General features: G+C 38.7%; 1 protein-coding gene across 1 annotated transcript in view; it reads right to left on the bottom strand.

Moving 5' to 3' along the window:
* Nucleotides 1-27,811, bottom strand: part of LOC149084429 (uncharacterized) — a 64,505-nt gene that overhangs the window by 7,794 nt on the left and 28,900 nt on the right. The window contains exons 10-27 of the mRNA XM_089235314.1: nucleotides 25,675-26,037; nucleotides 23,465-23,566; nucleotides 16,889-16,995; nucleotides 13,145-13,330; nucleotides 11,266-11,325; nucleotides 9,816-9,915; nucleotides 8,516-8,686; nucleotides 7,187-7,268; nucleotides 6,038-6,158; nucleotides 5,074-5,126; nucleotides 3,918-4,035; nucleotides 3,646-3,752; nucleotides 3,304-3,406; nucleotides 2,855-3,005; nucleotides 2,400-2,466; nucleotides 1,091-1,157; nucleotides 872-972; nucleotides 633-762 (exon numbers count right to left, since the gene is read on the bottom strand). Coding sequence (XP_089091440.1) covers nucleotides 633-762; nucleotides 872-972; nucleotides 1,091-1,157; nucleotides 2,400-2,466; nucleotides 2,855-3,005; nucleotides 3,304-3,406; nucleotides 3,646-3,752; nucleotides 3,918-4,035; nucleotides 5,074-5,126; nucleotides 6,038-6,158; nucleotides 7,187-7,268; nucleotides 8,516-8,686; nucleotides 9,816-9,915; nucleotides 11,266-11,325; nucleotides 13,145-13,330; nucleotides 16,889-16,995; nucleotides 23,465-23,566; nucleotides 25,675-26,037 — 2,189 coding nt within the window. The remainder of the gene's footprint in view (nucleotides 1-632; nucleotides 763-871; nucleotides 973-1,090; nucleotides 1,158-2,399; nucleotides 2,467-2,854; nucleotides 3,006-3,303; nucleotides 3,407-3,645; nucleotides 3,753-3,917; nucleotides 4,036-5,073; nucleotides 5,127-6,037; nucleotides 6,159-7,186; nucleotides 7,269-8,515; nucleotides 8,687-9,815; nucleotides 9,916-11,265; nucleotides 11,326-13,144; nucleotides 13,331-16,888; nucleotides 16,996-23,464; nucleotides 23,567-25,674; nucleotides 26,038-27,811) is intronic.

Genomic DNA, 27,811 nt, shown 5'->3' with positions numbered 1-27,811 from the left:
TAATCACATAAAGATTTTTTACAAATCAAATTAAAGGTGCTCAATATGTACACTTTAGTATGCACGGCATATGTCTATACGGTAGTCAAATTCGTCCCAAACTTTTGCGAGCATGTTTGCATCCACTGCGAGTGGATTTCTGTGGACTACGTGCGAAACTCTGTCGGATACGCTCCACATTTTCTTCTGACACCCGGACCCTTTACACAGACAATCCGTATCTCGGAATTGTTTGTACCATCGCTTGATGCTCTGAGCGGTAAAAAGCTCAACACCAGGGTATTGTGGACGAAAAGCACCATGAACAGTTGTTAGGGACTCACACTTCGCGAAGCTTAGAACACGAAACGATTTATGTGGTGCAGACGCCATCTTGACAACCACTGAAGTGGCGGCCGAAGGAAGAGCGTTAGCGCTACCTGTCGGCAACTGCGTGAAACTCGGCATTTCCCTCTTTCTGCCTATACATCATTCGATCAAAACGGATTAAAAGCTAAATAGTTATGATTCTTTTTTAAATCGGACGATTCTTTTTGAAACACTACTTGGATTACTTTCGATTACTGACAATGTATACTGGTAATACTGTTATCAGATTTAATTCAGCCGTGCATATTAGTTTGAAGACTCACCAATATAGACGAAGTGGTAGCAAAAAAGTACTTGAAAAAAATCCTATTAAAATTGACGTATAAAATACTCGCTACGGACACAAGCAGTAGAATGGATGACAGCACAAGCGAACGATGCAATGTCTTTAACCTGTCGGAAAATTGTATTTGCAGAACATTAAGCCAAATGAATCCACATCAAAAAATTTATGTCACGCTTAAAATTTGATACATGAGCTGTATATACACAACAATCATACCTATTGGAATGTATTTTCGCCTTCTTCTTATGTATAAAATCGACGACCTTCCCGTGATTCCTGATCTCCGATTTCACTGTGAGGAACAGCAGAACCTGGAACTAATGGAAACGAACAGAATGGAAATCGACAATTTAAATGTGTATAATACAGATAATATATTACCGACGTAATTGGTAGATACAGTAAGAATATGAACTGATGAATAGTGACTATTACCATAGTTAAAATCAAAATGGATGAAATATAAGCGTAGAAAAATGTTGATCCCATCGTCAACCACCACCTGAAAAATATAATACATTGAAATCAAAATTTAAACATTGAGGAAAATTTTTAAATATTTTGGAAGATACAGTATACACATATGCATACGAATAACCATGATATTCGATAAGGAACTAAATGGAATTTAATAAAATAGAAGTAGTCTAAAGTTATATATACAGGGTGATTCAAAACTCAACGTACAAACTTTTAGGGGGAGGTAGAAAACACAAAAAACAAAACGGAATCCCATGAGAATGTATGACCGGAAAACCCGAATCCGAGATCAACTGGAGAATAAACGAAGATGTAGAAATGGCAAGCCAATAATGGTTTGAAAAGCTCTTTATTTAGCGATACTTTACATCAGGACAGTACAGATGAAAGCCATGGTATACGAAGCGCCCGTTCACTCTGACACTGACCTCGTCGCAAGAACCTCCGTCCCAGCTGCAAACGTCCGCGAAATGCCGGGTATTTTTGAAAGGGTTCGACAATCAATGCGTCGCCGTTGTGAAGCATGCATAGTTGTGGATGGTAAGAACTTAGATCAGTTGTGGTTGTGAACACTTACTGAACAGTATCGCTAAGTAAAGAGTTCTTCCACGTATGATTCGCTTGTCATTTCTGAATCTTCGTTAATTCTCCAGCTGATCAGGGTTTCCAGTCATACATTCCAATATGATTCTGTGTGTGTTTTGCTTTTCTACCTCCTCCAGAAGTTTGTACGTAGAGTTTTGAATCACCCTTTATAAACCGTTGATATTAGAGGTATACTTCCAATAAGAAAAAGTTTTCAAATAACGTGTATAGTACTCATGTTGCAAGGGGTTTTGTATAGTTATTAAAATAATTAGAAAAAATAACTTTTTTATACAGTCCAGTGTGTCTCAAAACCGAATTGAAATGATGTTGCCGTGTCTCCTGATGCCAAAAAAAAAAAAAAAAAAAAAAAAAAAATCATGTTTTTAAGCGCAATATTCAATGAGATATTAGAATTCGATAAACGGAGAAAATTTCGGGAAAATACAGCGTTAAATACGGGTAAACGGTTTTTCGTGCAGTTGGAAACTACCTCGAGATAGTTTTTTTAAAATAATTATGACGGATCGTGGTCTAAAAATCGAAATCTAAATTAATATCGTAGCATCCTTAGCACTGTCTGGAGGCTTTAGACAGCCTGGAACGCTTCAACTCTATTTTAAACTCCCCGTGTATGAAAATTTGTGCATAATTGTTATGAATCAGGATACCACCATACCCGTTCAGCTTGAAGCCATCCAGAGATTGAGCAGCAAGTGTAGCACCCAGGATAATGATGGGAATAGCTGTAATATAACAGAATGCGTACAGTAAATACCAAACATTATACAATTGGAGGTTGAAAATGGTAAACATTTTATGTGCAAAAAAAAAAAAAACCAAACACCGTTTTTCACGCCAAAGTGTCAAATGGGCGATGCTTCATAATGTTGTCAACGTGAAAAGTGCTTCGTAGTCCTCCAAGTGGTTCAAAAGAGCGTATAAAGAGGTCGCAAATGTAAACTCCTCTACAGGCTGCAAAAACAGTTTTTTGCGACTTCCCACCATTTTCCCTTTACAGCGTTTACCATTCTCACCCTCTCTCTTCAAATATTTCTTACTCTATTCTCCAACAATAATAAATGCACTCACGACAACAGAGCTTAGCATTTAATTAATGAGGATAAAACTTACTCCATCCCATCGCTGATATCTTTGCTGACGAGTATGGCATGTTTCTGAGATCGATGCATTCGATATAAATAAGAAGCGCGAGACTCATTTGCAAAGAAAAACCACTGAGTAGAAAAAATTGAATCACAGTCACTGTGTATGGATACAGATTCTGCAATTAATGACAAAAAGAAGCAAGATTATACGAGATTAAGGTGATCAAGCCTCGAACACACATTCATTCGTTTGAAATATAAATGAAAACAAATTATTGCTTATTTAGCTTGTTAAAATGACTTCTTCATGAACTATGATAAACACTGTTCAATATCATACAACATGAAATTGAAGAAGTATTCTCTCAACATGATATTCGACAAATATTCACTCAACATGATATTGAAGAAGTATTCACAACAAAAAATTATCTTGTCACAATATTTAAAACCAATCGATTCTAGAATACCTACCACGGGTAGTGAATCATGAATACCACAAAAAAATGCCACATAAGCTCCTATTAAGGCAGCGCAAATTTGAAGTTTGAGAGCAGTGATCGCTCTCCGAACTTTCCTGAAATCAATAGAAGCAAATACTCAATTAATGCCAATTTTTTCGTCGCAATATCACGATAAAACTACGTAGTCTGTACACATCGAACTAAAGATAATTTCAAGATAAATAATGAAGAATATATTAAAACAAAATTAGCTTTCGAACCTGAATTCTCGTTTCGTTTTTAATACATTTTCAAGTATTTCAAAGCATACAGTAATTTTTTATAGCAAATAAAAGATGTATATTTGTTTTACCTCCATACAGAAAGAAGCAACGTAAAGGTAATGAGTAAGAAAAAGGCACATATCGAACAGCCGACGCCCGCTATTATTTCCAAACCATTCTTCATCGGGATTTCAATCTAAAATAATCGATAACCATTATTAAAAATTGCACAGTGTGTTTAGTTCAATATTCAATTCATACACGAAAATATGATATTAGAAGAATAAAACAATTTGTCCCACGTGTTCTATCAGTAACATATGATTTCTGTTTTACACAACAATGATGAACCATTACTCACAGGAAGATTGTAGTGCGTTAGGAGTAGCGCATAGGTTCCGAGTTTTTCACAATCGCACAGCGTAACATTGTTGTTGGTCCATACCAGCTGGCAACCACTTGTCACGAATAATATGCGGCTGGAGGGAGGGAAATAAATCGGTGATGAAATTACATAAAAATATTAAAAAATTCTAAATGCGGAATAAATTTATTTTTAATTAGAAGTAATTGTAATTTCACTAGTTGAATTATTAAAAATATATTGAAATTATTCGAAAATAAGATGTAAAAGAATTCCAGAAATATGACGAAATCCTTCTAAAAATATCATGAAAGCGCAATGAGATAGAATGATTTGAAAAATATGCGATTATCATTATTTTTTTAAATATCTTTTATTTACATTAACTATTTAAAAAAAAGTGATGCTTTTTTAAAAATACGGTGAAAGAAAAGAAATCCAAATATATATATCCAAATCCATATATATGATGAACGCAATTTGAAGAACAAGACGAAATTATTTAAGGAATGAGATGGAATAATTAAAAAAGGTGAGATAGAATATCATAACTGTTTAAATACAGTGAAGTATGTTTCGGACGACCATGAGAGAGTTATAGTGACCGTTCCGCTACAAATTATATATATATTTTTAAAAAGGTATTCACTTGTAAAAGCTATAATGTCAATGACTAGAAATGAATAAATTGTCTAAAAATATGATTGAATTATAATGGAATATATGATGATAATAAACATGATGAAAAGATTCCAACACGAAAGAAATTATTCGAAGAATGAGACGAAATTGTGATTACTTTTTCAAGTATTAAAAACTATTTTTATTTCTCAAACATCTTGAAATTCTTAGTATTATTCTATTTCAAAAAAGTGAAACGATTATTTCTATACACTAAATTATTATAAAAAACGAAATTTGAAAATAAAAGTCACATTAAAAAACGTAAAATAATTATAAAATTATGATGAAAATTGATGCAAAAAATGAAAATGAATTATTTAAAAAACGAGATGAAATTATTTTAGAAAGGAGATAAAATAATCTTTATCGAATAGGATGTTTTTTAAATCGGAAATGAAGCGAATTTTCGGTTCTTTCAAGTTCGTTATAACGAGGTATTTACTGTAATACCTAAACTGCGTCAACTCACCCTTGACTAAAATCAGCCATAGCACAAGAAATATTCCAGCCAACATGATCCTCCTATGAAAGGAGAATAATACATTATTTTAACACTTAATGGTCACGTTCAGGGGTGCACAACCTTCGGCCCGCGGGCCAGATGCAGGGCCCGCCACCTCATGCGGCCCGAAAAAGGTGTTTCGAAAAGCATTAATACACACGATAAATACCTAAGCTGATCTAACATTTCCTTCATAGAAATAAGGGAAATTCATTCGAGGCATCCCAATTATCACCGAAAATTTTTCAAATGCTGGTAAAGACAAAAATAAAAAAAAAATCCATTTACGGTTAAAAATTGCGAAAGGTAAGTAATGTTGTCAATTACAGCCAAAAATGTTTGAAAGGCAAGAAAATTTGCCAATTACAGATATAAAAATAATCAAAGGCATGTAACGTCCTAATTATATTCAAGAAAAATTGCCAAAATCAAGTAAAGAGTTAACAATTACAATCAAACATTTGACAAACGCAAAAGTAATTCACCGAAAAAAAAACGGAAATGTGACAAATATGTGCGATGAATCCTTTTATATTAAAATGACTATAATCAATTATGATAAATATATATATATATATATATATACTATATATTTGTCATGAAAATAATCGTAATTGTTGATTTCAAAAATTCAAGTAGATCACGTTGAAAATACGGTGGGGCGGGACGGAAGGAACATTTCATAAAAATGTTGGGGCGGCCAACATTACAAAAATGTCCAGTAAAATCGGGTCATTTGGTCACCCCGTTTATACGAGTTTCTGCCTGCGCACACAACAGAAATACCGCATATCAGGCCCGTTGGCTAAAACAGTTGTGCATCCCTGCTCAAGTCAATGCATTACGATTAGACCATTTCGCATCAATGAGTTTTAGTAAATGTCATAGGAATTTGTAATTTATATTATCACGAGAGTATAAAAGTTCTTACGATGCTGTAATTGAAGCTTGCAAGTTTCACTTTGATGCTGATTCCAGACTCTTTCAATGACTGAGCTTTGATCCGAACTTCGACTAGGCTCGATATTAGGCGGTGTTCCACGTCCACGAACCTTTACCATTGAGAGCAATTAGATCAGTAAAGTTCAATTACATGCAATTCAAAATGAAATTAATTAAAAGATGAAAGAAACATTTTATAATTTACAGGCAACTGCTAGAAAGAAAAAAAATATTGTAAATCAATATGCAAGAAATTATCACTCAAAAATGAAATATTGACAGCGGCAAAAATGTTAAAGAGGAAAAAGAAATTGTTCGCAATACCTCACTGAAATTGGTGTTCGTCGCAGTAAATATTCCCGACGATAAATCGGAATTGGCGGTTACATCAGTTTGATTTTGCAGCGAAAAATCTTGCAAAGTGACAACATCATATTTGGATTTAAAGGCGAGCTATATACAAGCGCTGAGAGATTGGTGATTGCAAAATTGAATTGCGGCCGAAAATCTCTAATCGCAAATTCGAAACTTTCGTTGAATATCTACTTCGACAAATGCTGATTTCAGTGATGTATTGCGAACAAAAGTCTGAATTTCTCCTGAGCTAGAACGCCGACATTGTTCATTATAGGCTCTTTCGAAAGCTGCTCCAATGAACTAATTTCTGATAAATGTGATCGATTGTAGCTAGAAGAGTGTTTGCAGAATTTGTGGTTACAGAATTTGGAGACAATTAGATTTTTAACTTTGCCAATCTTTGTATAGCTCGCCAATAAACTCACAATTTCCATCAAAATATCTGTCACTCGATAGCATTTCTTCCTCTCTTTTCAAATATGTGCTCAGTTTGAGTATACATTGTACAAAAACTTCATAAATTTTGTGTTATTTCAGACTTGACGCATTTTTCTTAAATGATCCATTTTCCACCACAACGCGAAAGCGGTTAAAGATAGGGTATGGTACTTTTTATGTTCCATTTGGACACGTCTATCACCCATTATCGTTTTACAGATTATTCGCAGTTCACCCTGTGTAAATATTTTTATGTGCATCAATTATGTATGTCAGAATAGATACATTTTCCGAATGAATCAGTGTTGAAAATATAGAGTGATTTGAAAGACTTTTGACTCACCCTTTTTTAGAGATAAATCTCTGAGGTAGATATGGATTTAAATTTTTGTAAAACACCACAGCTATCGATCCAGTGTTGTTACCTGTAAAATAAAAGAACATTTTCAATCAGTGGTGTCATCTTCCATTAGTGTTTTGTAAATGTTTTTCAGCTGGAGTAACAATTGAAATACTCTCCATGTTCCGGGAACCTCTAAACTCATAAAATTTCTGTGAAACACGAGGCAGTGTTTGCTAATATTTCCATTTGGAAATAGGAAAGTCCCTCCGGAACCCTCGTCGATATCGGAGGGAACTCACTGTTCCGCGGAACTCCGTTTGAGAAACACTGCATCGTGGAATTCAGAAAAAAAATTGTCGAAGTCGTTTATAGGGGCCCCGGTTGTAACTATAATTCGGTTTTAACGTCAATAACTGGCGGCCCAGCTGATTCCCATAGAACAAGGCTGCTTATCCTTCAGCAGAGTGCGAGCCACTTCATTAGTTTGAAAACGTGTCGCAGACCACTTAAGGGGGTTGGTGCACGATCTTGAGCGTTCGAAGAAACGATCCTTATCTAACAAATAACTTAGTTTTGAGAAATGAGCATTTCAGTAGAAAACAATGGCATATATAATCCATACCAGCAAACCAAGAAAAACGTGATAAAGCAGGGCAATTCAGTGAATTTTAGTATAAAAATATGCCGCCCGAGCAGCATACCGGCAAATCAGGGAAAGTACACTTTCGCAGCACCCGAACCCTGTATGTGAGCTTTACAGTTGTTTAGCTGTCACCTACGATATGGTTGTAGAGATCACGCAGTCTGCACATTCATATGCAATCAATACTTGATCTGAAGAAGCTGCTCTACTCTGGTTTCCAAATAATCAACATATGGGACAAGAGACATTATAATCAGTCGGCGGGTAAATGAATAAATCAAATGCTGAAAGTGAGGCTGTCGACACTCAGACATCAGGGTCAGGACCTGCTGTTCGAAATCCTCATTAAATCAGTTCGTCGATAATCCGTTGACGACCCGAAGCGTCAGTTTCAAGCATGTCTATGTGGGACAGCTCTGAATACCCATTTCCTTTGATATCACCATTCACCTCATACAATCAAGCGAGATATTTAATCCACATACGATTGTCATTTTTGCTCCGTAATCGCGAAGACCCCCAAGACCAATCGCAATAATATTGTTATTTCAAGGAGGAGGACTCACAAACATGAAAAAAATTGTTATTATTGCATGATGCATTTCAATATTTCAATTAGTAATGGTGAGTTACGAGGGATCGTTCATTGTGTGCGTAAATTTGAGCGTGGATGATTCAATACTCACTCTCTTCGGTCTTGTCACTTATCCATTCGCTTATATCGAATTCGACCGAGTTGGACGTCCATCCGGTCATGTCCGTCTGGTCATCCGGGTACTTCGTTGCTCTCGAATATCTCTGCATCGGGAATCGAATCGCCTGTTTGACGCCGTAATGTACCTTGCCTATATCCACAGCTGCAATAAATTATTAGAATTTAGAATAAGATGATACACAATTGAAAAATTACAAGAATAATATCCAAAATGTATCAAAATAGATGGAGATAAGTTAGAGCAATATGACCATGCTAAACTTTAGTCTTTTTTTCTGAACCTTGTGTTATAAATTCAGGGGGGGGGGAACAGATAGTTAAAAAGTAATTTGAAGTGTTGTTAAAATGAAAAAAATAATCATCCGCGGCAAAAGTCAGAACTAGAAGGGGCTCCTGTCCTTAAATTTAGGGAGAGTGGCAGTTTCAGGTGGGAACAAAGAACACTGGTACAAAATTATCGAGTTTTAAAGTTGAGGGGGCAGCAAAAATTACGAATCAGGGCAGCGGAATTGGTGCCCAAACGGGAAGAGATATTGAAACCGGAGGGATGTCATTGGCTGCATGCACTTTTGCCATGTGCATCAGACGATATAATCACTTTTGACTTGCGTTGCGTACTTTTTGAGATGTAAGCGTTCAAAGAATTTCGTCACGCAACTTTTTGCCAATGCTCCCGGCATCGGCCAGCCATTTAACACCGTATTCACGTCAAAAGTTTGATATTCGCGCAATGCGCAATGAATATGGAAAAATTGGCAGTGGCCATAAAACCAACCTGTGAAATAATCTGAAGAAACCTACATAACAGATAGAAATTTAAACAGACTGAAATTGCAATGAATATAATTGAAAAAAATTAAAAACCACCCAGGTCACATGATTAACGAATTAAAGTTATGGAGCAACGGGACCTGAGGAGAAACACAAATGTATCGTAAAAAAATAACAGCAAGATTTTCCGAATGACACTTCCGGCAAAATATGGCAAAACTGGCTCAAAACTACACATCACCTAACCAAAAAACAATGTTTTGTGTTCAAACACAACCCCAATAACATCAAATTATTTAGAGCATCAAAAAGAATTTAAAAAACACAGAAAATTATGAAAATGGCCATCGGATCACCTCATAATAAATATTGGAAGCTTTGAAGAAGGTATATCATTTTCAAAACTCTTTCAACATTTATTATGTTAAAGTTGTTATTATTTAATATGTCATATTATAAAAAATTCTATCATGTTATGATGCTTTTTTTTCATGTATTACCTATGTATTTGCGTTTGAAGCTCTCGAAGCCTACGTCATACTTAGATTCAGCATACAGGAATCCGTACTCGAATATCTGCTCGTGGAGCTTTATTATTTTCTGAAATGAGATAGAAAAACCTGTGATTGGCTCAAATTTGAGTTGAGTACATTGTCATGAACATACTTGAAAGACGTCATACAAAGAAGTGGTAACAAAGAAACTGTCCCAAGGTGTCATCCTCAAAAAATTTTGAATTATTTTAAACTCATCTCACCCAGAAACACGGAAAAAAAAACTTAGTGACGGAATGTAATTATATTAAAATTTACAAAAGTTGGCTACTCATCGCTTCTCGCGGTTCTTGGCGAAATCGATAAAAACTTCTTTTCACTTTCTTTTTTTTCATCCAGCTTCTCTGTTCTTAAAACTAGTTATCTTTGGGCGATATTCACCGACATAGTTTAAACTAAGGTCAAATTTTTTGATAAGAGATCGACACGGATAGGTTAAATTCAGGTTTTTAACCAATATATGTTGATCTCTTATCCGAAAATTGTGACTACAGTTTAAACCATGTCGATTAATACGGCCCTTTGTCTGTGCTGTACGAATCATGCGCTGTTTAAAGACGTCACTCTAGAATTGGGAGATTTTTAAATTTATTCTTGGCGTTTAATGGCGCTCAAAATACTAATATTAAATTCTTTTTTGAATGATCGATAGTAATTCCGCCAGATTCTTTATTTTATTTTGTGCATATTTAAATGAGTACAATCAGTGGTAATTTTTCAAAACTTTTGAAAAACGCTCTTGATCACTCTTTTTGTCATTCACATGTTTGTGCATGCTCTAGGTCAACTAGGTTCACCTGGTCCCTAGTTCTGTAGGTCAATCTTTTGGTCATTCACATGCTTGCTCACGTTCTAAGTCGCTTTTTAGTTCACTCAAGTGCTTGCAAATTCTGCAGGTCCCTCACTGACCTCTCTCAGCTCCCTTGCTGTCTGTTCGGATTTATTGAGGTTTATACAAATTTTGCCGCTCTTTCCCAATTCTATTAACTTTCTTGGCCTCTAATTCCTCAAATTTGCCGCTCTGGGCTATATCCCGTTAAGCCCCCTGTAAATACGCCACTGTATTTTACCAGCAAATTCAAAAATACGCCCCAATTAATTAAATTGCAGTATTATCAATTGCAGTGTTTCAATGACAGACTTACACCCACTTTATGAAAAGTTAAAAAAGCGTTTTTTAGGAGGGCGAGTTGTGCTTAATTAAATTAATTAATTAAGCGCTGTTCCCATTGAAATGCATAAAATTATGACTTTGTACTAGTGATAATGATAACAGATCAGAATTTAATTCATTTTCCAGCCCAATGAGGTTGTCTGACGGCATTGAAATTTTATATATATATATATATATATATATATAAATTAGTTTTTTAAAAAGTAAACTACTGTTACTTACTGCATGTTTTCTGATCAGCCTTGGAGATTCTAAAAGCATAGAAGCGATATCCAAGAAAATCTGAAAAATAAAATAAGATCAATAATACATTAAAGAAATATCTAGCTTCAGTAGCTTCTATAGATAGATGTATTGATTTTGATCAGTAGATGGCAGCACTAACCAATGTCTTCGCTGTATATAAAAGTTATTTCTCGTACGTTTATTTACCAGAAAAATCTCGTATTTATATAACCAGTTTCCCAAACTTTTTTTGTTCCATCGCCAACGTCTTCAGTATTTTTTTCTCAGTGCCCACCAACTCAAACCAACCCATAGGATCCTGTATTATATCAATAGGTTCTACCGCCACCCCGGAGTATTATATCGCCCCCGCGGTGAAGGCGATATTGCCCACTTTAGGAAAAGATGGTATATACAGTAGGAGAAATATCACAGGGTTCAGCGTACATTGGTCTATGAACGCCAACAGTCACAAGAGCGTTCTGGAAAAACCGGTTCTGTTGCTGTTGCGAAATATTCAACAAGGAATATTGGGCCAAGTCGGGTCAGTGTGAGGCCATCGTAAGCAGCTGCTGCTTCTTTGCACTCGGAAAAGGCAAATATTGGAAGCAAATATTTGCTTTACACGGGTATGGTCATGGTTTTACCAGATAATGTGGTCTGCTCTATCTTAATGAAGAGCCACGTGGGCGAAGACATGGGTGATACTGGAAGTTGTGAGTGTATGTAGGTCTAGACCTTCAATCCTGTGAGCTACGTGGCCGTGGAAGGCGCGAATTGAAAGGGGTTGATTGGTGGTGATTTTTTATCACCATATTATTATTGGCTTACACTTGAAAAATGTCCATAACCGGCGCTGAGTGATGTGTTACAAACCTAACGTGAACTTTGTTTCTGTGTAATGCTTGTTGTAGTGCTGCCACCTGGCATATATGTTTCGAACAATGAGTGAAGTGTAATGCCTGTACCGTTGCAGGCTAGTATTCTGTGGTGAGATTTTTCAACTGGGAGATTACCTGACATTCGCGCTCGGATGTTGGGAACCAATGGGGATAAACTAGAATTGCACTCGGTTTTATAAGGAGAAAACTCCTTTTCAGAGTTACTAGTTTGTTTTGTCGCTTTTCTCATTTCTCGTGCTCTGATAACCAATTTCTTAGGAGATTGTATTTTCAAAAACAAAATTAACGTAGATGTCACATCACTATGAAAGTCGCAAGCCTCTAAAAATAAGTAAGTTCATAAAATTGTGAAAACCCATGGTGAATAAGGTAGAACAAAGAAATAGAGTAAATAAACAAGGAATTATTACTTTTTTTGTATCATAAACTTCATTTATGTAAAAAGCTGTAAACAAACGAAGTCCGGATAAAAAAATAAACAAGACCAAATAATTCACAAAGTTAAGTTTTTCTTCGACTTTTCTCAGTATTGCTTCGTACATTTGAAGTTCATTTCACAAAATTTTTGTGATTTTTAAAAGCAGCTGCGTGTTTATTTTATAAAAACGGAAATTTTATTATGTGATGGGCACTGATTTGATTTCGTTTTTGGAATTTGATTTCATAAAGCGGCTGATTTTATCAACCGGTGATTTTATTAGCGGTTAGTACTGTGTAAGAAATAGACTTGACAAAAAAAAGAAATATTGAGAATACTGAAGATTGCATTCGCCTTCGGTAACTAATTTTTCAGGTTCAGGTGAACTAACGTGTCGGAACACCATTCTGGACCAGAAAAAAATTACCCTATTGGAAAGTGACCGTCAAATACAGTTGGCTCTTCAAAGAGGTATCAGTGTAATTTTTTAATTACGTGATCAAGATTTTTTTATAAATTTCAAATACGTATCACATATAATTTGTGCGGAATGTACCTGCCATCCTTCTCTGGGGTCATCCCTGTTGGCGTGGTCGATTCTCTGTATTTCATCAAGGAGATCGACAACTGGTTCCCCTTCACAGACTTGCATTCGTATCCGTTTCTTTCTTATATAAGCCTTCACCTCCTGCAGTAAAGCCGTCACATCGGTCAAGAGGTATCCCGAACGCAGGCTGTCGACCTTCGGAAGAAAGATTATACATTAAAATTTGCTTGTTTTTGTGAATACAAATTACTACAAATGTATTTTCGTATAAATGTGCGTCAGGCCGATATTAGACTATAAATTGTTTGGAAAAGTTCCCTCATGAAACTTGAAAAATGAAACCAATAAGCGTATCGTATTTTTTTAATGTTTCTTTTCTTTAAAGTTTTGTAAAAGATTTTTCCAACACTTTTACAGTGTAATGCTGCCATAGACATCCATAATCACCATTATACAAACGATATCAACAGACTTATTCCCGCTTTGTCTAGGACTCGTGTTACTGTTAAGACCGGCTGCTGTGCGTTGATGTAGGCATGGTGCTGGTCTGTCATCCTGAGGATCCATTCGAACCCCGTTGACAACACTTTGGAGGTTAGCTGAAGTTTGTTTTCTTCGTTTCTTCTGTTTCCAAACTTCAAGACCCAAATGCGAGCCAGAATCCAAAAAAAAAAAGTCTATCTGCAGAGAGCAGGCAGACCTACAACACGACGCGTGCGCAACATGAAAATTCGAGCCTTTACCATCCTTACATCAAAATATGGAAGACATGGTTCTAACAGTACAATACAACACCATATATAGCACAAAGCCTCCATGAGATGTTGGTCATCTCACCTATATCCATTGTATATTCTACAAGAAAGGGTAAAGATGGAGCATGTGTCGGCCTGCAATATCTAATGGCTATAGGTGAGATGACCTTCTTCAGTGACGTCAAGAGCTTCCCCCAGACATCTATTTTACTCAGCCAAAAATGAGCGTCTACTTTGCACGCAATTCCCTTTCATCCTAAGCACTAAACGTTACCATTTAAGTCGGATTACCACTGTCACAGAAACGTCTGAGACATGTAGACAGGCAATAAATATATTAACACAAATCTATGAATATTTATTCGATACGACGTAGTTTCACAATTACACAACGTGGCAATTATTCACTTCATCCACGGAAATCGAAGTGAGAAAAGGTTCATAAATTATGTGCATAAACAACAGTTCATGCATGATAATGTCAAACTCCGCGAGACGGGACCGTGCGCTAAAATATTCAGCAACTCCGTTATATACACCCATAATATATCTCTTTTTATAGCTTTACACTTTGCGAGCTCGTAAATTATGCACAACATTCAGTACATGAAACAAATAACAAAACCACGTCCTACTTTGTGTGTGAACCACTTTTGCGTAAAAATATATGCGGACACATAGATTACAATGTGCCAACACAGGAGGCATACGTATAACTCTTTCTATATACATCCCATTCTTTAACATCAGAGCTGTCTGGTTTGTATTGCTGATGGGAGGACACATTTTCGTATTGCCGATTAATCGAGAATCTGGTGGCTATGTACCCTTAAGCAATGAAAAGAGTTGTTTTTCGTGGTTTTTTTTTAACATGTCGGATTTTCTATCGAATATATGACATCTAAATATGTGCAAAAAGATTATTCATCGAAGAAAAAGTTGCAAATAATACGCAACGGTGAATAATTAACACATTGATATTACAATGTGATAATGATGGTCATTATCACATTGATATTCTGATTTTTTTTTTGTTCAACGTATAATCCGTGGATTATACCTATTGAAATGCGACCAACCCTGTGAGCCAGTGGAAAGATAAACATTTTTCTTTCATTTTCAAATATAATTACCGTAACATCAATTAAATAATCCACTAATATTGTGTCAGAAAAGAAGTCTAAATTCTTAGTAGGATATTAGAGATTTTAGCGTATTATTTGAGTTTTTTTTTGCGAGAAGCTCTAATGCAAATGAATGTTCAAAAAAATAATTCAGTTTTTACATAGATAACAGATGGATGTCTAAGCGTCTTTCATTTCTTAATGTGTTCATTATTGATGATGGGAGTATTAACCGGAGGTTTGCATTATTTGGATTACACGCTGCCATAGTTTACAGGATAACACATTTTTCCTTCGCAACAGCGAACTTGGCATATTCGCAACAGTAAAAATGCATAGCGTAATTGCTTCTCCCGTAAATGCCTAGTTAGACGTATCAGTAGAAATGCAAGGCTTATGATTTTAAGCATTTTATGTGATTGGAAATTCACCCTAAGACCACCAATCAGGTATAGGATAGCGATAAGATCGGACACCCTGTATATATTCCTGTGTAAAAAATATATTACATTCTCCTGGATAATGTAACGAAACTTTGCAACGTAATATGATAAAATTCCGAAGAGAAAGAAGAAGAAAAAAAAACCATTTGGAAGAAAACAAGTTTCTTTTTATGTGAGTATTGGATAAATTCCATTCGATCTTTTTCCCTTATCCTGACATTCACACGTAAAATTCTCGAAAGAAAAGGATCCATTGTAGGATGTCTGTATATTTTATTTGGATATGGGCCAATAAAATGCATCCATACAATAATACCTAGTGTTTTTTTCTGGAGATATACAAGGACGTTCCTATCGTTTCCTTTGAGATTTTTTTCCTGATCGAATTGGACTGCGAAGAGCAGATACATACGTCTTTTTTTATATGTGTAAAGAGTGGTTGTTACGTTTTCTCTCTCACAATAAAGTTTCATTCGATAAATTTAACACGTCGAGTTCTTTCTTTGAAAAAGGTTTTGTCTATAGGAGAAAGACGCATCCGATAAGTTTCGTATGAGGATAACACTCATGCGCACTGCGCTCAACTGTACTCTATCGCAATTGCGCGCTATATGCTACTATGCATTTTTTTTTTTCAGTTAGTAGTGGGTGCATTTTTCTCGTCTGTGTTGGACTGTTGTCGTTGTTCGGAGACATTCACGGCAAAGGAGCAAGCTCAGCGGACTGGGGCGCTCACCCGGCAAGTGAGAGGACGTAGGTCTGATTCCACACAAGGACAGTTGGATTCCTAAATTCATCTTCGCATCAGCCAGCTGTTAAAAAACACTTCGTATGGATAGCGGAGGGAGAAACGTCACCCTTGGATAAGACGCCATCTAATGGCAGTGTCAGCAATTGTGAGCTTTGGCCAGAGTGAGGTCCGACCGTCCATGTACGGTACCGTTAATTGCGAATGAGTTCCAAGGAAAGATTGAGATGTTCGTTGCCTTTGTAGTCTAGTTTCGTAGGGTGCTCACCCGGATGTAAGAAAATTTGGAAATTAAGGCTAAGGAATTAATTGTAGGCTCGTCCCCCTGAAAATCGTGGATCGAGTACAGTTTCGCGCAGACGCCTGGGGAATGAATAATTTTGGATAACTCGAAAAATAATCAGCGGTGAAACGAGTAATAAGAAAAGTTGAAAGTCATAAATACATGCAAGTCCACTCTTCTCTAGGAATACGTAGGCCTTATACACATGTGTATGAGACTTAGGAGGTGAGCATGTAGGCCTGTGCTAGGTGGTCGAAAGTGAACAAATTATGATGGTGCTCCCAAAAACATCACTGGCAGGAAATGCAAGTAAAAATTCTACTTTAATTTAAAATCAACTGTTGAATTTTTATACCAATTTTAGTGGAAACACTTCGTATTTATTGTAATTATTCATTACCTTCTTCTTTATGTTCAAAAAGCTGTTCGTCGAACATCCAGAGAAATCAGGTTCCTCCCAGAATGCACCGCGACTTGAGCTGAGTCTGCAGCGCCTCCTGACATCACCTATGAACGAAAAAAAAATATAATATTAAGGTGCTAAAATTGTAAAGAAGAGCGGACTCTATACCGTCATTGACATTTGAACAAAAAACTGGTTTAGATCTCCTAGGAACCTAGGTTCACTCATCCGCAATCTTTGAGCGCGATTGTGTCGTGTTGGCTCCTAAGGAAAATGGCCGCGGCTTCAATTCAAGTATTCCGGGATTTTACTAACGTTTTCAAAGAACCAGACTTTATTCGAATTCAGAACATTAACAAGCGTAGCCTAAATACGACTACTTTCCTCCACCATCCCTTAATTCAATCTCTGCCATACTACTTCTCATACTTTCTTTTTTTAAGCTTGACGTTCTTACAAATCGCTCGTTCGCTCGAGCACAAAGTCACGTTACATTTCTTCCTTTTCAGCGGCTGCTCAATAGCTTCCTACACTCGGTCATCCTGACCTGCAATCGTCCCGATTGCCCCACAGTACTGGTCTTTACATGTCGACCTCTTCGGATTACGTCTTGGTAACACTGGCTCATCTTTTTCTTGCACTGAAATGTCTTCATCATCGGACTCAGACTCACACCTCCAAGCTTTTAGTTGGCTCACGTGCGCTGTTGTCGTGTATAGATGACCTTTCACTGTTGATTCCAATTCAGTCACCCGATACGTGTCATTTGGTAATACAGCCGTGACAGTCATGGGTCCTCTATACTTCGGTTGAGTCTTCGTCGGTTGCCCCATGGCTCTCGGACTTTTCTTCATAACAACAACCTCGCCTGGTTCGAACACTATTGTAGCACATCTGCGCTTATCGAAGGTGCTCTTCATTTTTCTTTGATTCTCCACGATTATATCTCGAGCTTCTTTTCTTACTTCCTCTGGATCCATCCACGAGTTATTCTCCTCATCTGCTAACCGTCTCAACATTCCATCATTGAATCTTGGAGAATATCCATGCAACATCTCAAATGGTGTCTTACCAGATGACTTGTTCACAAAGTTGTTCAGATTTCGTTCTACCAACTTGATTTTCACGTCCCAGTCCTTATGGTCTCTGTTCTCCACACCTGTAGTTATCGACGACAATATAGTCCTATTTGCTCTTTCGACCATCCCATTTGCTCTAGGGTGTTTCGTTGAATTGAGCGTATGGTGAATTCCGTTATTCTTACAGTACTTTTCAAACTGGTGTGACGTAAAACAAGAACCACGATCGCTTATAATTCGGTCCGGTAGTCCAAAGTCATTCACAAAGATGTCGACCGATTTCATTACACAAGTAGTTGAAGTATTTCTAACTGGAAATAATCGTACGAATCTGGTAAGGTTGTCAATGATCACTAGTAGCTCCTGATTTCCCTTCGAACTTTTGACAAAAGGTCCCAGATGATCCATATGTATCACTGCAAACGGTCTTTTTCCGGGTTCGATTGCGTGCAGCAATCCCTGTTGCTTACCTGCCGGTAACTTATTGACCAAACATTCCAGACACATAGCTATATGACGTTTTACATAGCGTTTCATGTATGGGAACCAGTACATTTCCTTGATTTTCCCAACTGTTCTGTCTGTGGCGAAATGCCCCATAAGATCATGAAATTTGATTACAGTACCTTTCCGCATGCACTTCGGAATTACATACAGTAGTTTCAATTTTTCTTTATCGTCCACCTTCCTGAAGAGTCGGTTATTCTTCAGCTCGTACCCATGAACTAATTGTTTTTCCTCCTTGGTCCGGTCCGTATCGTTTTTCTGTAATATTTCTATCTTTTTCTTCAGTTCGTCATCTGTATGCTGGATCAATAGGATTTGATCTTCCTCAGTGAGAGTTAAGCATATCTCTAATTTCTGATCGATAAATGAGTCTAGAGTATCTTTTGACTCTGCAACAGGTGCTCTACTAAGTGCGTCTATATGTGCCATTTTTGATCCTGATCGATGTTTCACCTCGAAGTCATATTCCTGAATTAGATCAAACCATCTGGTTATCTGTGGATTCATGCATTTCTTTGTATTCATGTAGACCAAAGCTTGACAGTCAGTGACGATAGTGAACTTGATCCCAATTAGGAATTGTCGCAATCTGTCCAACGTCCAAACAATCGCCATCAATTCCAATTTACTCGAATGATATTTACTCTCTGTTTCTGTGGTCTTCTTGCTCACACAATATACTAGATGCCACTTGCCGTTCGTCCCTTTCTGCAACAACATTCCCGCTAACCCAATTGAGCTCGCGTCACAATGGACTTCGGTTTCCGCTCTCGCATCATAGTGTGATAGTATGGGTTGGCACATCAACGCATACTTCAGTTCTTCAAAAGCTCTTGTCTGTTCCTCTTTCCAAGTAAACTCTTCGTTCTTTCGAGTCAATCGTGTCAATGGATCAGCTTTCTGTGCATAGTTTTTCATGAATCTTCTAAAATAACTAGTCAATCCTAGAAATCTACGTAGTTCATGAACGTTACCGGGAATCGGAAAGTCTTTGACAGCTTTCAACTTCCTCGAACCTGGCTGAATGCCTTCTGCATTGACAACGAATCCTAAAAACTCCAGTTCTCTTTTCCCGAATTCACATTTCGTTAACTTCAGCGTCAATCCGTCTGTTCTCAGTCTTTCAAACACTTCTCTAATTCGCTCCATCATATCTGTCCAATCCTTCGCTGGTATCAAGATATCATCGAGATAGCATAAGACCTTAGTGTTCATGAGTGGACCCAACATTTGACACATCAGTCTTTGAAACTCTGCTGGTGCATTTGCTAACCCGAATATCATACGTTCAAACTGTCCTGTTTCATCTGGAGTGATGAATGCCGTTTTCAACTTCGCTTCCTCCGTTAGCGGTATCTGCAAGTATCCATGAGCTAGATCCAACGTCGTAAACACTTTACACCCAGCCAAATTTTCCAGTAAATCATCGATTCGTGGCAATGGGAGTTTGTCTTTCACTGTCTGATTATTCAATCGACGGTAGTCCACAACTAATCGATTTTCACCTGTCTTTTTCTTCACCAATAATACTGGACTAGCATACGGTGACCTAGTTTCTGTGACTATACCATTATCTTTCCATTCTTTCACGATATCGCTGATTGCCGTCCTCTCAGACAAACTTGTTCTATACGGCGGTACACAAATAGGTTTGCTGCCTTCTACTTCCTTAATGTCCATCTTAGTCAACGATGTACACCCAAGTTCCTCAATGGACAATGCAAAAACATCTCTATACTCATTCACCAATGACCAAACTTCACGCTTTTCTTCTTTCTCAGTTGAATCGTCGAACTTTATCTCATCTAAACGAATTCCTCTTCTCTTACGTCCTCGTCCCTCACACGTAGTACCCACATTAGCAAATTTCTTACCGCGAGACTGTAATTCATCGCACAGTTCATCCTTCAAGGCCACACTTGAAATGATATCATCCTCACAGATTACTTCAATGTCCCTTGATCCTATGACGGCCTCACTCACGCAGCAATCAGTCGAAGGACTCACTTCTTCATCCACCAGAACATCCAAGTTTTCACGTAGTTCATCACACACAAAAGCGTTTCTGACTTCGGGGTTTCCTACAGCTTCATCAGATTCTTCTAATTCCCTCATGCTCAGTTTATCAACAACGATTGACGCACGACCGATACACTGTCCTTCACCAAACTTCACAACATGTTTCCCTAAATTCAAAATAGGAACCTTCGTTTTCCCCTTCACGACTTCTAGCAAGACATCAGTATTTCCTTGGCTTCCTTTCATCAGCACCAGTCCGTCCTCCACATCTTCTATTCTGGCATCGATGACCTCCATCGTTGCACCGTCAACTTCTTCTGGATTCATGGTCATCAGCTCTATCCTTTTCTCCTCGACTCCGACATCTCGAACACATGGCAACTCACTTGCGTGCCACACGCGCAGTCTTCCTCCACTCCCGGCAAACTCAATTTCCGGCGACATCAGATAGTTCCGTCCAACTATCAAATCATACGACTGTGCATTATCATCGACGACCAACACATCCACAGCTGACTTTGCACCATCCACTTCCAAATCCACGTTAAGTTTCCCAAGTGCAACTGCTGATGGCTTCACCAGATCTCCATAACCGAATAATTCTTCTGATTTCGGCACATACTTGAGCTTCATATCCTCCGCTACGGACTTCTTCAACAATGTCACACTACTTCCAGTGTCGATCAAACATGAGATGAGACGCCCATCATTGATCCTAGCATTTTTGATGCAGTTCCCTTCGTAACAATCAGCACAACCATTTGCTGCCAAGTTGACTTTCTTCGTTGTAGTCTGATCACAGTGCTTTTGAATATGACCGGCCACACCATACAGGCGGCATGTTAAATTCTTCTTTCTTGGACAATCACGCGACACATGACCCAGGTATCCACACGAAAAACATCTGGGCTCCCAGTCTTGCCGCTTATTGTCTCTCGGAACCATTCGCCTGACACGTTGTCCCTCGCCGTCACGAACTTCACTCATACGAGGTCGATTGTTCCGGTTCAAAGTCGTTCCCATCATCATGTCTCTCCTTGGATCCACGTGCACAATTCGATCCTGAGCAACGGTTCTTCGGTGAGCATCTACCCTTTGGTCATCCCAAAATCCGGATCTTCGTTCATCAGTCCCGGTGAACTTGTGACTTTTTACATCTTCGATCTCGGATCTCACGACTTCGTATTCATCGAGCTTCTTCGCTAATTCATCAGGGTTCACAAAACTAGACCATTGATCGATGAAATGTTCACGAATTTTCGTCGGTACCCGCGATTTCATCTGTTCTGTGACGATCAGTTTCTTCAATGATTCAAACTCGGTAACATTCAGAAGAGATAGCCACTCGGAAAAGAAGACATTCAATTCATATCCAAAGTCCTTCCAAGTCGACTTCAGACGTCGGGAGTGCTGGATAAACTTTTGCCGTATCTTCTCTGTCGTCAGCTTGAATCGATTCAGCAACAGTCCCTTGACGAAACCATAGTCGTTAATCCTCTCCTTGGGTTCACGGATCACGATTTCGGACACTTCGTAAGGCAGTAACACTAATAAGCTAGTGACCCATTGTTCCTCTGGTACTCTCGCAAGTTCGGCTTGGCACTCGAAGTACTGTAAATACAGACTTAAATCCCCGTTATCCGCGTCGAACTTCTGTATCTTCTTCGTCAAATCGCACGGTACGATGCGATAACTTTCGGTGTCATCATCGATATTTCGCGACGCCGCACATGTTATCCGAAGACGCTCCAGTTCGAACTGTCGTTCGGCCTCTCGTTCCTGTCGCTGAGCTTCATCTTCCTTCTTCTGTCGCAGAGCTTCGGCTTCTTCTTTCCGTCGCAGAGCTTCGGCTTCTTCTTTCCGTCGCAGAGCTTCGGCTTCTTCTTGACGGGTTTCGATGATCTGCTCGAGGAGTCCTCTAACAAAGTCCTCTTCATAGTTCTTGGACATGACGATGAGATTCTTCAGATCGGCGACTCTGTCATCTGAAGACGGCTTCTCTCCCAACTCCAATGCCAGCATCTCCAAGTCTTTCTTTCGTCCTCTCACGAGAAATGACATTTTCTTCTATCGCAGTCCGGTGCTATGTCCCGCTTCTGATAAATCTGTTGGCTCCTAAGGAAAATGGCCGCGGCTTCAATTCAAGTATTCCGGGATTTTACTAACGTTTTCAAAGAACCAGACTTTATTCGAATTCAGAACATTAACAAGCGTAGCCTAAATACGACTACTTTCCTCCACCATCCCTTAATTCAATCTCTGCCATACTACTTCTCATACTTTCTTTTTTTAAGCTTGACGTTCTTACAAATCGCTCGTTCGCTCGAGCACAAAGTCACGTTACATTTCTTCCTTTTCAGCGGCTGCTCAATAGCTTCCTACAGTCGTCAGCATCATCTCGATAGCCACTCGCTGTTCCCTATTCTGTTCTTTTATTTTTTTCATTTTTTATTTATTAACGATTAGACGCTACTCAACCTCTTGGAGAATTTGCACCACTTCATTGATTTGAAAACGTGTCACGAACCATGAAAGTGATCTGTAAATGTATGCAACTTGAGTGTTCTGTAAATGAGCTGCAAAAACATAAGTGATTTCTTAACGTGCCACAGGTCACTTACGCGATTTCTAAATCTGGCACAGGTGATTTAAGTGATCTGTTATTGTGCCGTAATGGGAGAATGGCGTAGTAATGAGAGAATTAATGTGAGGATGACTGAGGCAGAAACAAAAACTAATGTACAGACGATATAGGTATAATGTTAAATTAAATTTAAAATTATGCAACTGTTATACGAATCGGGCGAAACATTTCGCGGACCGGTAGGAAATTCCCGCGGATCAGCGGATGCAGAACACTGCCCTACATTGTATTAAAAGAACAATCGGAACACATATATTGTGATTATATGAATTGACGAACATATTTCAAAAGCTTTAAGCTGGAAGTACATCGATAAGTACTCACCGAAGTAACCCGGGGGACAGAGTTGGACATCTTGGGTGTTCGAAGCGGTAAGCGTCCATTTAACTTTCATGTAATCGTCAGGACCGCATGTTGGGATATCACCTAGATAAATGAAGAAAAATGGTTTGAGGATGGAGAGGATATATCAATGCAATTTCAAAATGAACCTTAGATGCTTCCAAATATAATGACCGAATAGTACGCATGTCCTCAAATATACATGAACACATACGAATTCGGTGATCATGCAAAGCCGAAATTCATGTTACGAACGGCAATATAACACAGGGAAATAAATTATGAAGATTGTCGGAAATTATCTCATCAAGATAATGTTTTTATTTCAATGTGTACATAGCACACTTCGTATTGGTCCCTCAGGTGGACGCGTTAGGATAAGCCCTTCTACCCCCCTCACGTGATCGACTCGTAGCAATTAAGTGCATCATTGACTCTTGTTAACGAGTTCAGAACAAGGTTTTGATTTTTGTTTTACGGCACAACTTTTCCGGGACACTTTATTTTCCGGCGAATAGATCTCATAAAATGGGCCATTTCCCCACTTAGTAGCGTTCGGGGGCTCCACTCGCTAGGGAAATGAGAGAGAGAAAAAAACAAACAAACTAGTATCTCATTAAGTTCCAAACGATATGTACAGGCTTAGAGACCTTCTCCTATTGTCTAGTTTTTCCTGATAGAACATTAACAACGTTTGGCCACAATCGTTTTCCCGGGAAAATAAGACTGACGGAAATACTCGCTTGGTTTGTTGGGACCCATTTGATTAGGTACTCGTGCTGGACGGAAATATCCCTATTTGAGGATTACCAACATCATTTTAGAGACCGCAGAGTAGTTAGAATAGTGATTCTCCAAGATGGGCCTATTGGACGATTTTTTTTTCTTATGCCCCCCACCTTCCCTTTATTATCCACGCCTGCCCAATCATTCAGGAGTGAGACCATTTCTACTTATTGAATTGAATTTAGTCGAACTGAGTTGGGGTAATGAACAAAGATTTTATAAAAAACGTCAATGTGGGCTCTTGGACCAGGCGCGGATCCGGGGAGGGGACGCAATTATCCCTTCAAGAGTCAAATTATAAATAGAAAATTGGTCTGTCCGTAATCATGTAAATGATCAAAGGAACTCTCACAATAAATCGTCCCTTTAACACATCACCGTGGATTCTCTAATACCTAATCCCGGCAAGAGTACAGTAATCAACCCCACTATGGGATTTTATGCAGGGCCGTCTCGACATCATAGGGCGAAGTGATGGTCTGGGCCATATACATAGCTAGAAGTAGCAGTTTATGTGTATCTTACTTATTCGCAAAGACAATAGTACTAGATCTTATGATGCAGGCCTCCTATGGGCATGAGACCAACGGGTCACAACCAGATGGGCCTATGCGTTAAAATGGCTCTGATTCTATAATTAAATTTGTAAGACTGTTGCTGTCTTTGACGAGACTTTTTAAAGGGGGAGATCGGATTGCATTCGCGCCTTGAAGTTGGGAACCACAGAAAAAAAATCACCAACTTCTGTCGACCACCACTGTGGAGTTTGAACCAAGGGACACTATGACCACTCGACCACCACAGCGCTTTTTCCCTAGCTGAATTTTAACTTCGTTAGATTTCTTTTAACCACTTATCTCGGGGCTCTTTTCACCTGATTTTCACCCGTGGTAGCCTTAGAATATCCCCCAGAGGTCTTCCAGGAAGGCACATAGCCCCCACCACCACTGTTATAGAGTATGGATTGCCTCAGGAAAGTAGAGCTGAGGACATTTTTTCTGAGGTCGGTATGCGTATTTGCATTCTTTACATTAATAGTGAAGAAGAAATTTAGAAGCCCGTAATTGAAGGTAGCACGTCATTACGATGTATTGGGGGAATTATTGGCAATGTCTTAAGATTAAAGCAGAATTTTCCCCTTTTTACCAGGCCAAAGTTTAGCGCGAAATGGACCTTCTGAAAGTTCGCCGAAAACTCCTTCGTACCTTTGTCAGTCATTGTGACCAATCACGAAACGTTAAGTTTCTCCCCTCACTCATATCAATGTAAGGCTTGTAAATATGCATAAGATTTGGATAATAATGATCCGGCATTATTCTGGGTTATGATTTTGCATACTCATGGAATTGGGGACTTGCGTGAAAATATCGGTAATTAAATACATGGATATTAAGTTTGGAACTTACTGTCCGTACTGAGGACTGTCACTACACTGTCTTTCCTCGTAGAACCAGAAGAGCTAGTGATGATGCATGTGTAGATGGCGGATGACTTTGCAGATCTGACCAGTACCCGACTACCGGCTGGGAAGAGGTCCTCTATCATTTCGGGCTCGGTAGCCGGGTTGATAATCTGGTTGTTTTTCAGCCACGTGTATCCGAACGTACCGTAGATGTCTTCCTTGGACAGGCACGTGATCACCAGTTGCTCTCCCCGATATACCGTCGCTGCCATAGGCGTGAGTTGGGGCTGAGGTGACGACAGTACTGTAACTAGCAGGCTGCGGTTCTGCTCGAAACCCCAGTCGGTGACCATGCATGTGAATGTACCTGAAATGTGAATATCTAAGTCAGAAATAATCGGAAAAGAAATAAAATGAATACAGGGTATCTCAGAGCTCTATTACCATAATGGAAGGGAAGGAAAAGTACATAAATCAGAAAATAATTTGAGAACCAACGAGAAAAATACATAAATAGAATGAATAATTCGTAGATCGGCATGAAAAAAAGGAATAGGACGAATACATTTTTGCGGACAGGGAAAAATTTATTAAACACAGGCAAAATAATTCGAGGACTGGCAAAGGCATATAAACAAGAGAAATAATTCATGGACAATTTACGGAATACATAAAACATTATATAGATATATTTTACTTTTCAATCTAAAATTATGTAGTGGCAACATGCACACTGCGGCCCCCCTTGCACTATTCGTTGTTCATCTGCGGCTATCCAGAATAATTTAGTACAGATTGTGCATTTATAAACCCAACCACTTCAAAGCATAAATAGGCCCACACATCAATATTTCCTGCTGGTCACGACAAGGCACCGCAACGCACACTTTGAGAAATACTGCCATTGAATACAGGGTGGTCTTTTAATGGACCGACAAACTCAGAGGGTTATAAGTAGATATCAATTAGAACAAAAATTGTTATGAAACACGGTTTCGCAAACCACGATGAGATGGTGAAAATCGCGAAAAACGCATGCAGGTTTCGACGTCACGCTGGAACGACAAAAAGTACAATAATAAGTACAAACAAAAAGATTTACTTGATTAATTATTACAAGTGTTGTTGTAAGTGGGGACCGCTGACTTCATTGCAAAGTCTACAACGACGTAAAAACTACTGCCGGACGCGCTCGAAGATACCAGGTATGTTTTTGATGTCTGCCGCAGCGACGACAATCCGCGCTATCTCCACAGGCGTCACATAAACGAGTTCTAATCGCCCATTGCCATCTGCTCGACCGTAAATCACATGCATATCAGCGTGTTCCTCGTTCGTGTGGTCAGCCATAACGATACTCATTGTAACAGACAACTAAATGCTACATGTGCTTACTACCGCAATAGCGCTAATTTACGTGGTCCGCAGCGCGTGATCCTTTCCCAGAGCCTGCGTATCGTGACGCTGCTTATGTCAGATATGGTGAGCGAACCCACGAACGCATTCAGCAATCAACTGACATCCAACCTTTCGTCTCCTCTGGACTCAGAGCCTGCACATGCGTTTTCCGCGATTTTCATCCGCTCAACGTGGTTTGGGACACCATGCTCCGTCGCAATTTTTGTTCCTCTTGATACCTACTAACAACCCTCTGAGTTTCTCGGTCCATTAACAGAACACTCTTTATAGTGGGTTCTCAACGGTAATAAGTTTATAAGGGGATGCCCATACTCGTACACGAAGTCACGCAACAAATCGCTCGATTTGTCCAGCGACAAGTCGCAGAACACGTGCTGCACGCTTTTGTATATGTGTGTGGTAATGTTCTGCGACTTGAACTTGAGACTTTCCATAGATAAAAGTCGCCGAACACTCGACTTGTTCTGCGACGTTGCATATGAGTGTGGACGTAGTAGCCTAAGAAATCTCAAGCAAGTTCGGTCGATTTCGAATAACTGATCCAAGTTCAATACATTAGAACTGATTTGAATCTCATCAGGCAAAACAACTAGTGAACGTGAAAGTTCTGCTCCGTAAACATGCTCCAGAGATAACGGAGACGTTGTCCAAGCTAGATTACTAAACCACGTGCAAGTGGATTTGATAGATTACAGAATTCCAGTGTAGTGGAGGACTCTCCG

This window comes from Pholcus phalangioides, unplaced genomic scaffold (assembly GCF_987345545.1).
Source record: "Pholcus phalangioides strain wild (caught in Gottingen) unplaced genomic scaffold, Ppha-v1.0 ptg000008l_1, whole genome shotgun sequence".
NCBI lineage: Eukaryota > Metazoa > Arthropoda > Arachnida > Araneae > Pholcidae > Pholcus > Pholcus phalangioides.
The sequence above is the reverse complement of the archived record's forward strand: the minus strand, read 5'-3'. Positions and strand labels throughout refer to the sequence as shown.